Source organism: Bipolaris oryzae, assembly GCF_000523455.1.
Source record: "Bipolaris oryzae ATCC 44560 unplaced genomic scaffold scaffold_48, whole genome shotgun sequence".
Taxonomy (NCBI): Eukaryota; Fungi; Ascomycota; class Dothideomycetes; order Pleosporales; family Pleosporaceae; genus Bipolaris; species Bipolaris oryzae.
In genome coordinates, this window is record NW_006911324.1 from 1 (window position 1) to 11,454 (window position 11,454).

General features: G+C 49.6%; 7 protein-coding genes across 7 annotated transcripts; 5 read left to right on the forward strand and 2 right to left on the reverse strand.

Moving 5' to 3' along the window:
• Window positions 1-844: 844 nt before the first annotated feature.
• Window positions 845-1,846, reverse strand: COCMIDRAFT_4447 (uncharacterized protein; the record flags this gene model as incomplete). Its single annotated transcript, XM_007688814.1, has 2 exons — window positions 845-1,031; window positions 1,080-1,846. 2 exons carry the CDS (start codon window positions 1,844-1,846, stop codon window positions 845-847), a joined length of 954 nt encoding a protein of 317 aa, XP_007687004.1.
• A 2,339-nt stretch (window positions 1,847-4,185) lies between these two features.
• On the forward strand, window positions 4,186-4,961 carry COCMIDRAFT_35898 (uncharacterized protein; the record flags this gene model as incomplete). Its single annotated transcript, XM_007688840.1, has 3 exons — window positions 4,186-4,503; window positions 4,559-4,804; window positions 4,881-4,961. 3 exons carry the CDS (start codon window positions 4,186-4,188, stop codon window positions 4,959-4,961), a joined length of 645 nt encoding a protein of 214 aa, XP_007687030.1.
• A 1,138-nt stretch (window positions 4,962-6,099) lies between these two features.
• Window positions 6,100-6,525, forward strand: COCMIDRAFT_25499 (uncharacterized protein; the record flags this gene model as incomplete). Its single annotated transcript, XM_007688829.1, has 1 exon — window positions 6,100-6,525. One exon carries the CDS (start codon window positions 6,100-6,102, stop codon window positions 6,523-6,525), a length of 426 nt encoding a protein of 141 aa, XP_007687019.1.
• A 717-nt stretch (window positions 6,526-7,242) lies between these two features.
• On the forward strand, window positions 7,243-7,752 carry COCMIDRAFT_25500 (glycoside hydrolase family 18 protein; the record flags this gene model as incomplete). The annotated part of the gene is made up of 1 exon (XM_007688830.1): window positions 7,243-7,752. One exon carries the CDS (start codon window positions 7,243-7,245, stop codon window positions 7,750-7,752), a length of 510 nt encoding a protein of 169 aa, XP_007687020.1.
• Window positions 7,753-8,715: 963 nt separating this feature from the next.
• COCMIDRAFT_25501 (uncharacterized protein) lies at window positions 8,716-9,174 on the reverse strand (the record flags this gene model as incomplete). The annotated part of the gene is made up of 3 exons (XM_007688831.1): window positions 8,716-8,736; window positions 8,779-8,928; window positions 8,965-9,174. The coding sequence occupies 3 exons, from the start codon at window positions 9,172-9,174 to the stop codon at window positions 8,716-8,718; spliced, it is 381 nt and encodes a 126-aa protein (XP_007687021.1).
• A 32-nt stretch (window positions 9,175-9,206) lies between these two features.
• COCMIDRAFT_92888 (uncharacterized protein) lies at window positions 9,207-9,581 on the forward strand (the record flags this gene model as incomplete). Its single annotated transcript, XM_007688849.1, has 1 exon — window positions 9,207-9,581. The coding sequence occupies one exon, from the start codon at window positions 9,207-9,209 to the stop codon at window positions 9,579-9,581; it is 375 nt and encodes a 124-aa protein (XP_007687039.1).
• Window positions 9,582-9,829: 248 nt separating this feature from the next.
• COCMIDRAFT_92813 (uncharacterized protein) lies at window positions 9,830-11,341 on the forward strand (the record flags this gene model as incomplete). Its single annotated transcript, XM_007688850.1, has 2 exons — window positions 9,830-10,466; window positions 10,515-11,341. 2 exons carry the CDS (start codon window positions 9,830-9,832, stop codon window positions 11,339-11,341), a joined length of 1,464 nt encoding a protein of 487 aa, XP_007687040.1.
• Between the last annotated feature and the right edge of the window lie 113 nt (window positions 11,342-11,454).

Here is an 11,454-nt window from a genome sequence, read left to right on the forward strand (position 1 = left end):
TGTAGAGCGTTGGGTCAAGTTGGGTGGGGTGGCCGGATGACTGATCTGGCCGGATGACTGATCCTTAACGTTATGATAATGTTACTTGCTCCGATAGAGGCTACACTGTATATAGTATAGATCCTACCCTTTACAGTATAGCTCTTACTCTCTACCCCGGCCTGCATCGTCCCCTTACTAGCGGGCCCACATACTACATTAATTCTGCCATGTAGCACAGCAAATGATTGTTCGTGTTTAGGCTAAGTGGCTTGAATCGAGTTTCCACTAGGTGAATGTGGCGCTGCCATTTGATCCGTGTTTCGTCCGGTCGGAGGGCGGTCGGAGGGTGGCTGAACATTCTCCGTCGATCGGTCTAGGTGTATAGTGAAGCTAATGTTCTGCTTGTAACTTACTACACCATTCGAGAGGGGTCTCGAGATGTAACTCCCTATACTACGCTCAACTGCTAAAAATATTGACCCTTCGTCCATGGATGCTTCAGGACGAGCGCGAGACCAACGAGACAAGACTTCCGAAGGCCAATGCGATGACATTGAGAGAAACAGGGTGGACATGGTTTATGTATCTGGTTGCGATACAATAATAATGGCTTAATAATTCGGTATTGGTTGGAAACAGCCCGTCGCGAGCGGCGTCGTCCAATCTTGCACCTGGCATATGTACATCAGCCAGGTAGAGATTGACCGATGATATGAACTTGCAACTTGAAGAATGGATAGATTTCAAAAGCTCTACTTGTTGTAATCTGGAAAACCGATACTCCTATGTACACCGAAGCCACATAAAACCAATCATACTCCAAGGAAATTTCAGTAACAATCTAAGCCAAATCCCCCATGTTTTAGTTCTTGGTGTTGATGATAGAGCTACCGCCTGAGCCACCTCTCCTGCCACCGTTACCGCCGTTGCCAGCATCACCGACATCGCCGCCGTGAGCGTTGCCACCAAAAGAGATAGCAGGTCCACCGCTGATGATGGTGAACTTGCGAGCTATAAGGGAGAAAATAGAGTCGGATCGTTTGGCGATTCTGTCTTTGTGTTAGTTGTAATAAGGTTATAGTGAGGGAGATACATACCCTCCGGCACCGCCACTACCACCATCACCCTTGCGGCTGTTACCACCATTGCCACCGTTGGCAACGCTACCGCCGCGACCGCTGCCTTCGAATCCGATGCCAGTGCCACCGGTAACGATTGTCGAACGCCTTCCGATGCCGCCAGCACCGCCATCACCACCATTGCCCTTGCGGCTGTTACCACCATTGCCACCGTTGGCAACGCTACCGCCGCGACCGCTACCTTCGAAGCCAATTCCAGTACCGCCAGTGACGATTGTCGAGCGTCGTCCGATGCCACCAGCACCGCCGTCACCACCGTTGCCCTTGCGGCTGTTGCCGCCGTTGCCACCGTTAGCGACGCTGCCGCCACGTCCACGGCCCTCGAATCCAATTCCAGTGCCGCCAGTAACGACAGTAGTATCGCGTTTGGCGATACCGCCAGCACCTCCGTTGCCTCCGTTGCCCTTGCGAGTGTTACCACCGTCACCACCGTTGGCAACGCTACCACCGCGACCGATGCCTTCGAAGCCGATGCCAGTACCGCCAGTGACGACAGTGGTATCACGTTTAGCGATGCCTCCAGCGCCACCGTCACCACCGTTGCCCTTGCGGCTGTTACCGCCATTGCCGCCGTTGGCAACACTGCCGCCACGGCCTTGGCCCTCGAATCCGATGCCAGTACCGCCAGTAACGACAGTAGTATCACGGCTGTTGATGTCAACAGTGACAGGAGCCGCTACAGCCAGCGCTGCGGAGCCGATAGCAAAGATGATTGAGTACTTCATGTTTGTTGATGAGATGAAAGTTTGATGGTAATCAAAATTGAAAGTAGTTCCAGCTAACTGTGCGAAGGAAAGTAGTCGTCGAGACTGATTGAGATGAGAGAAGATGAGAGGAGATGAGAGAGTGAGTGATGTGTGGTGAGGATTTATCGAAGTGAATCAGCGTTGATTTATATATTCGTGTGGAGAGGATAGCTGCCTTGGTATACAGACTCTAGCTGGCGTGTTTGAACAGTATACTGACATGTCTCGATAGACCTGAGTCTGGGCCAAACAATCATGCCGTGACGATCCTAACCGCTTTGACGTCCACGACAGCGGGCATGAGTAGAATGGATTGATAGACGGTCAGGTGAGAAGCGAGGATACCATGACAATACGAGTATCGGTACAAGGTAGTGTTTAGGAAAACCCTAAACTTAGAGAAACAACTGCACTACTAAACATGTCACTAGTCCATTTACGGTAACATTGTATGAGATTACGGAGAGCATAAATTGAAGCTTAAAGCCTCAAAGACTTTCTAATGCAGTCTTAGCTAGATTAAGCTTTTGCTTGGAGCAACTAAAACGGTAAAACAGTCTTGGCATATCGGTGCTACTAAGGTTGATTTGTAACAAGAGTCCAAACAGCATCGGCAAAATTCCCCGGGAACACCCGAGCGCGCATTGAATAGGACGAATTCCGCTATGGAGAACAGATGCACCTCGGCAGGCTCACCGAGTGGCTCCTATTGAGTAAGTACTTTGAATGGTTCAATATACTGTGGTAAACAAACTGGAGTAAGGCGTCAACGTATGAGCCTACTCCCAATGCGGAATCCACAAATCCTGTATTCCACCCTCTATAGCGACAATTACATTGGAGAAGCTTGACTCCCAGTAGACCTGGGATCAACTACAGTCATTCGGCGCGTACCGCGGGCATATAGACCGAACATTGCTTCCGGGCACGATATTCTGTCTTTCGTACTCGTCGCAGGAACCATGCACCTATGCACTACCGGGAAGGCCCGAGGCCCGGCGCAAATGTATGCAACTAAAAAGAGTCTGTGTCCGATCGTTTTACAACGCTAACGCATTGAAGCCACAGTGACGGCGGGCTATAGGGACATGGCTTCTAGTAATTCCCAGACGGGCAAAACGTGGCACTGACATTCGCGAGACATTTCTAAAACTACAGCATTGAATTAAGCTTCTTAGCGCGGGTCTTGGCACAAGCTTATTGTCAAGTTCCGGGTTCTGGGTACTATAGCTGAGACGAAACTGGGCTGAACGAGTGTATCGTTACAAGTACAGCTGAAACGAAACTGGGCTAAGCAAATACCTCGTTCTAGGTACTACAGCTGAGACGACGTTGCACAAAACTCATCTATATGTCCCTGAGTATTGTGTAAGCAAGCACCGAGATCTTGTTCGCCATCGTTATTAATAGATCTTTCCAAATTATCGGCTTCAAAATGCAGCAAAATGATTGTTAATCCGTTGCTCTGAGAGAATCTAGTACACTAAAATTCAGATGCCGAAAATACGAGTACTCACCAGTCCGCGTGAATCGGTCCGCCTCCACTCCATCTTCCTACCCCGCAATATCCCTCACAACTGCTAGCCCCCTGTTTCCTGCGTTTCGTACGGCTTTTATACGGGTATACACGACGTTGTATCATGTGGGGGATGCGATGGGTCAATTCGGCAAACTTTCCAGAACGTCTGCATTAGCCTCGCTACTAACGCATTACACATCTCACTCAGCCACTTAGTTACCAGGTGGATCTAGTACTTTAGTTTCGAAACAAACCTCGGCAAAAGCGAATGTGGCTAAGCTAGGTAGTGGCGCCGCATTGCCACGCTTGCTACAACACTAGGACCCCTTTTCTAATGCACTCTACGATATAATTGACGTGTTTCGTATTCGACACTTCAGGAGTTTTGAACCCTTCCAGATGACGAACGTTGTGAGGCTGTTCATATTCGAGAGAGGGCTAGGTTGATGGTTGCAATTATGCGTGGAAGAGCAAGTATTCCGCGAAAGTGACGGACAAGTGACGGATAGCGGCATTTGTGATGGGCGACTGTCAGTAGACGTGATGCTGCTAGTGTTAGTTACCATTAATACTGTAGTGACAGAAAATTTGGCTAAGTCCCTCAAGGCATATAGCATCCAGTCTGTATATAAACCCAAAGACATTCCCTCAACCAAGTTTTTTTCAGCAGAGCTTTGACTAGCCTCTACTACTTCTACCTTCATTCTCACTCTGTACTTCCTCTCCTCTCCTTATCCCGCTCTTATCAAACAGCTCCAAGCACATTGTCTTTCTTTGACTACATTTCCAACTCAACACGATGAGATCCGCCGTCGTCCTTTCTTTCCTTTCAGCAGTTGCCCTAGGAGCACCCACCCCAAATCCTGCGCCACAGGTCCCTGAATACAAACGCAGCCCCGCCAATCCCAATGTAGATGACTCCAAACTCTCAATCGGCCTCGGCATTCCAGCTGTTGTCATCGACGGACATCCCATCAAGTTCAAGCTTCCCCATTTGAAACGTGATCCTGCCAAGAATGTGGACGACTCCAAGTTCTCAATCGGCTCCCATACAATCGTAACTGGAGGTCCTGCTATCGCCATTAACGGCCATGCCAAGGGAGGTTCCGTAGGAAATGTAGTTGAGCCATATTTCCCTTCATGTTTTTATTGTACTCACTGATTCTGTTTAGGACCCTGGCTCGTCGATTGACATTCACATCAGAGATCCTGAGCCAAATCCGGTCAAGAAGCGCAGCCCAGAGTTCATAACTGGAACTTCGGCTATTGGGTTTGGTACGTCAGCTACAGGTGGAAGCGTGAGTCTCTCTGGGGATTCAAATGGCGAAGATGGGGCTTGCAAAGATGGCAAAAATGGCAAGAACGGTAAAAATGGCAAGAACGGTAAAAATGGCAAAGACGGTACTGGTATTGCCAATGTAAGTCCTCTTCCTCAAGCGGGTGCTAAGTGCCGGCGAAATGATATCACGTATCATGCAGCTAATATTCAAGCAGGGTGGCAACGGTGGTGATGCATTGGTCGCCGGCAGTCTTGCTGGCAATGGGGGAAACGGTGGCATTTTCATTAACCCATAAATGGACTAAGGGCGAGACGCTCGTGTCGCCTGGATCACTAAGCTAGATAGCCTTTGCAAGGCCGTTGACAAATGTCGTCCTGAGTGTATTGATCATTCAGGAAACAAAACATTCCCGCAGATTCAGATAGCATGGCCTCATTTATGAACAAGTTTATATGGAATGCAGTACAAAGTTCTCAATACAAGTTCACTTGCGCATCCTGTAACCCTGTTGGCACCCAGTTTTACAATGAGCATCTGTTGTTCCACAGAACTCACTGCTAGAACAGCACTGCCCTTCGATGCGCCGCACAATCCATTCGAAATGGGCACGTTGGTCTTCAGACATGCGCTTGAGAACGATTTTTGACTGTATGAAAGTTAGCATCGACAGCACAGTATTTTTGTGCCGAGGGAGATGAAATACTTACCATCCTTGTGCACAGTGATTGACTGTGCTTCCGCAGTAACCCCCTAGACTGAAACGATTCCCGGAAGTGCTACCCTGACATCTCAGTCCCTTCGTACCACCATAAGGTCCATCCGTAGAGATGCCGGGCTGCGTTGGTGTCTTTGAAGTCGTGGTAACCGTGGAACGTGTACCGAATCCGGTTTGATAGCCAGTGCCACAATGATTTATTGACTTTCCACAGTATCCGCTAACTTAGACTACTATCCCTTGTGCAAGTTGCACTTTCACGAATTCATGCCAACTATGGGTTCCGCTACGGGCGTTCCCGCCGCACCCTTGCCGAGCCGCTTCATCAATAAAAAGGTAGTTGATTCTTCCACTAGTGCTAAGGGGGCACCTGGAATGGCTAATTTAGGGCTGCGCTAAGCATAGCCCGGGTACACGCTTAGCAAGGGGTGAAAACAACATGTACGCGTAAGACTCCGCCCCGATTGATAGTAGCTTACCCGCCCACTTTCTCGCCCGACACTATAATAATTCTTCCCCAACTTCCCACGCGCCCAATAACGCCGCTATTATGCCTTTGGTGGACGACTGCACCCGTATGGACCTCCTGTTTCCACTACGCTGGAATCTTTTGGCCGACTTACGCGATATCGAGATTATCTGAGGACCTAAAAACGAAGAGAAAACCGAGACGCTTTTCGATCATCCGTCTGCGGATGCAGACTTCGGCCTGCTTAGCATGAGCCGTATCGAGATTGAGAGCAGTGAATATGAGAATAAATTTGACCTCTCGTACGATAGTGATCCCGCGAAGAGCAGCTATCAGTCTCCGTCCCCACTTATCATTCAAAACGAAGATGGATTATCGATTACATTTAGGCAGTTTGTCCCCGATATACATGCATACTTGAACGAGCATTTTGAAGAAATCAAGAAAGCTCAGCGACTGGTTGCTGCACTGCCTTGGTCAGGGACACAGTGGTATTTCCAACGCGCTTGGCCGCATGAAATAGAGTATAGTAACGTCCTTTCGTATGTCGAGATGATGCGCCACGTGGCAGATGCCAGATTCAGGGATATACTGTGGGCCCAGCCATTAACAAAGGCTTATGAGTACGAAAGGAAGTTCCAGGGCCGTCGATTCCGCCTTGTCAAGCTGAAATAGTCAAATTACCATACTTGCTGAATTCGATATCCGACATCATTTGAAATCCTGCAGGTTAAAGTGTCAGGAGATTGTACCCGAGCGCCCTGGATCAGATGGGATAATACAGCCTAGTTCTGGGTCTGAACACACGCCTGACAAAGCCACGTCTGATCAGGGTATAACTCATCTTGGCAATGCGCAGTTCTAATCTTATGAGTGAATACAGATAACGTATTTGACGTCGAAGTATTGCAAGTGTTCGTCAGATGTTTTGAGTGTGTGATCCCTAGTCCCAATGGTATGCCTTTTTCTTTGGCCCTTCGTAGACTTCCTGAAGGCACATTATAATGGGTGATTGACTTGGACCGACATTCGGAAACAGGATAGAAAGACAAGCCAATTCCAAGCGTCGGCCAGTTAAAACCTTCTGGCCGCAAATACAGCTGCGATGAGTTTCCACCGGTACCTTAGATAGGAGATGGTGTTAGTATCATGGGATCGGGAAGTAGCTTACTGGACACAACGTATTACGCACTGTGGGCATACAGATGCGACGATACCGACGCCTGAGGGTCCGAACAAAACCAGCGAGGTTTTGTTCACGGATTTCTGTGTGCAAATCTTGAATCCAGACTAGCTTCCGACGAGTTAGATTACGATCTGGATACCCCTATCGCCTTCAAGTTCCGTTTTAGGGATGAGAGCCCGGATCTTACATGGGCAGCACGTACCGTGATGGATGGAAACCAGATTCCTACCTCACTGAAGCGCAACGGTCTCCAGACCTGCATTGCAATTGGAGGTTGGTCTTTTAACGATCCTGGTACCCTAAAATGCAATGCCCACAGTGACATGGTACCCGCTGAAGCGAACCGACGAGCCTTTATCCAATCTCTCATCAAGTTCATGGACACGTACGGCTTTCAAGGCGTGGATATCGATTGGGAATACCCCGCTGAGCCGAAGAGCGGAGGCCGTAAAGAGGATACCGATAATCTAGTTCTTCTCATGAAAGAGATGAAGGAACAGTTTGGGCGAAGGTACAGTGGCAGCTTTACTCTCACACCTGATTATTGGTACCTGCGCGGTTTCAAGCCAGCCGAGATGCAGAGATACGTTGACTGGACGCGATTCATGAGCTATGGTTTGCACGGTTCCTGGGGCACTGACGCTAAGACGCTGGGGTCAAGAGTGCGCCCCCAGACCGACATCACTGAGATCGAGAAGAGTCTTAAACCGCTGTGATTTGATGGTGTTGATCCCGCGACGATGGTCATGGGCCTCGTATATCATGGAAGTACGTACAAATTAGCCGATCCAAGCTGTGGTAAGATGGGCTGCAGCTTCATCCGGGATACTGAGAGGGTATGGCTGGTTCGTGCACTAATTTCTTGGTGCCTCCTCACACCGCGAAATCAGGAGGGTTATTAAAGACGAAGGGATGACACCATACTTCAATAAGACAGATATGGTGATTTATTTTGCCTACCAGGGTGACATCTACGTAGACGGCGACGATGTGGAGACTTATGCCATGAAAGAAGCTTTCGCGAATTCGTACTGTTTTGGTGGCATCATATAGCCGACTGGGTTCAACGTATAGTCAACCGGTGTCGACTTATATTCGATTGAATCCGGCGTATGGCCGATTGCCGTCGATGTATAGTCGATCGACGTCGACTGACGTTGACGTTGTCGACGGGCTTCAACGTGGACTGGCTTTGACATGGTTGACCAACTCTGACGTACGATCGACCAACTTTGACATGATCAATTGACTCAGATATATCTTCGACGGAGTTCGACAGAGTTCAACGGACGTCGACGTTGTTTACGGGCTTTGACGTGGTCGACTAGCTTTAACGTGGAGGACTAGCTTCAACGTATCGTCGATTAGTGTCGACGTCAGTCGACTAGCTTCAAAGTCTATTCGGTTGAATTAGACTGACTTCCTCGTATATTCGACGGAGTTCGACAGGCGTCGACTAACGTTGACATTGTCGACGGGCCTCGACGTGGTGGGCTAGCTTCAACGTGATGGACTAGCTTTAATGTGCAATCGATGACGTTAATGTCCGTCGACGTCCGTCGAACTCCGTTAACCAACTCAGATTACTTTCAGCATATAGTCGACGGAGTTCGACTAACGTTGACTTTGTCGACGGGCTTCGATGTATAATCGACTGACCTCGACCTATGGTCCACCATTCAAATCAGCTCATCTACTACCTGGAATTGAATCGCATACATTACATCAGGCACGCGACGTACGAGCAGACCAGAATAATCATCTACTAATGAATCCGATCTCCATAATAGCAACATTGCAGATGGAGGTGGAGGTGGCGGCGGCGGAGGCGGCGACAACGGAGGCGGTCGCAAGCTCCTCATTTGCCTACCACCACCCAGGATTTCCTTTCCCTACTTAACCGTCACTCATGGTCCTCCCAAACTAACCGTCACTCCTTGTGCATGGCCAACACTTAATTGCCCGAAACCCGATCCACCGCCAGGCCCCAATCCAACATCCGGGGGTGGCATGTCCATCCTCCCGCCTGGCGACAACCAAGAAGAAGAGGATGAAGAAGACGAAGTCTGCGCCATAAGAGAGCGAACCACCGAAACCGTCGGCGTCACCGTCACCGCAACGAGCCAAACAACCGTCATCGTGGCTTTTGATAACAGCCCCTTTTACTCTCATGAAAGATGATGAGAGTAGAGAGCTACAGGAAATTTTCAGTATATCAGGGGCATGTTACAACTGCATAGTCATTATTCCAACAACCTCACGGTTTACCACCTTTGCCAAATCGGGCGGACCTCGCACTAACGCTCAGGTCTTGGCGGATGAAACGCTCAAGCCGCAAGCAATGGCTTATGTAAGCGACGCACGGTCTACGACAGTCTGCCAAGCCAACGCGCAACCCCCAGCCACCAGCCCTCGACTTCATCACCAACGTTCATCAACGGGTTCCCCCCATCGCACCTATACAGCACCTATACACATACTCAACAAACCGAATATCCCTCCATTTCTGCTCTCACTTGTTGCGCGTATCAAGTGTTCGACTTAGGCCCATCATCCTTGCGAACTTCACAAGGCCGCTGGTGGCAAAGGCGGGCGACTCTGCATCGCACTGCGCGTCCGTCGGCTGCCATTAGCGGGGTGGGCTTTCGATTGATTGCTGGGGTCGCGTACCTGGTGTCGGCGGTGGATGCGATATATACAAAGTCAAGGCTGCTTCAAAGCCTGGGAGGGTGGGTTCCCTTGTCGTCCAAGGGGGTTTGGTGAGTTCAACGGGCATCTTGGATAGCTAATAATATGAACTTTTTCAACTGTGGTTTCAAGGCGCTCGCCTATCCTGTACCGAACGTCTTGGATCCTGTATCTTCGTGCCAATGTTCTCTAATCTTTAGGTGTGACGACGCGTCCAAGCAGGCGACAGTCTTGCTCGTATTCAAAATTCCCACAACTCATGATGTACAGCTCTTCGCTCTACAGTACGATGCTGACAAGCTGCTATCTGGTACTGTCAGTCTTACTAGCGGCAACAGCCATATTCCGCGACCACAGCTGGACGAGCTCTTGCGAAACAAGGACAACAAGCATTGGGACATCAAGACTCTCGCCCTAGGCGTGGACCAGTCATGTCCCCTCTGGTGTCCGGCCGCCATGTCTTTTAGTCCCAAGCCTGGATGTGACTCTTCTTTCCGTGAGTTTGTAGAACTCACCAAAGCAACCACGATTCACATCGCCTTTGATTACAAGTATGTGCGCAAGGAACATCAGGGTATGTTCAAAGCGTTCAGCAAAGCCGCGAGGGGCCTGACTGGCTATCCAATCGATGGAATACTCATTAAAGAAGGGCTGAGGAAGGCAAGCTGGGAGGACTTCTGCCCTGTTGACGATATTGGGGCTCCGCCTGCTTATGATAACCCTCGTAAGCGGCCAAGGCAGGGTGAGTTGTGTCCCCGTTCAAACTCTGGCAATTGATTAACATCCACAGCAAGCCTGGGGTCACCCGTTCAGTCACCAAAACGCTTCGCGCCCCAATCACCTGCTAAATCCGACACTTCTGACACTACCGTACCGCTGAGTCCGGCTGCAGCTGATGCTTTGATAAAACAATTCGCGCAGGCGTCACCCAAAGTTGACTATCAGATCGAGGCTATCAATGCGGCAGTCAGCAAACAGCTGCCTGCGTATCTTGAGAAGGTCCTTCCTGACGTCCTCGAAAGTCTTCTCGCTGGTGCGCCTAAGTCCCATATTAGCTCACCAGCCTCTTCATTCACTGTCGATTGTCTCGGCAACAAATATCCAAAACTACCACCCTTGACACCCCTGGGAAAGACATGGATTCCCCACCTCCGAGTCCATCTCGCCCAGCAATTTCAGCAATACCAGGCCCGGCAGTTACAACGTTTCGAGCAACTTGTCGATAAAAAGCTGGATGAGGTCTGGAACGAAGCGTACGATGCACGAGCCCATGAAACAGTAGAAATGATGGATGAGATGGAGGAGCATAAAGCGGACATTGCACTGTTAAAAGAGGACGCTATCAAAGATCTTGGGCGCGAGATTGAGGATGTTTTCACAAGGTGTAAGGAAGAAGGAGATGTGCTGAGCAACGACGTCAATGAGCGGTTATCAGAGCTCTGTGATAGAATTTATGATGTGAAGAAACAGAAACTACGAAAGATGATTACGAGAGAATTCAGCAGGCAGAAGCGGAAGAAGATGGGCGCGTCGAAAAGAACAGGGAAGCGGCTAGGGAGGAGTGACAAGAGGCTGTTGGGGAGAAGAAGAGAAGAGGAAGAGTGGGTTGACTGTTGAGGCCCCTGGTCAACTTGTAAAGACATGCGCTTCATCCTGCATAGTATTCTCACAAGTTCACTCTTGACGAAAATCCGCACCTTTGTATACAATGAGAGTCGATGTGTTGCCCG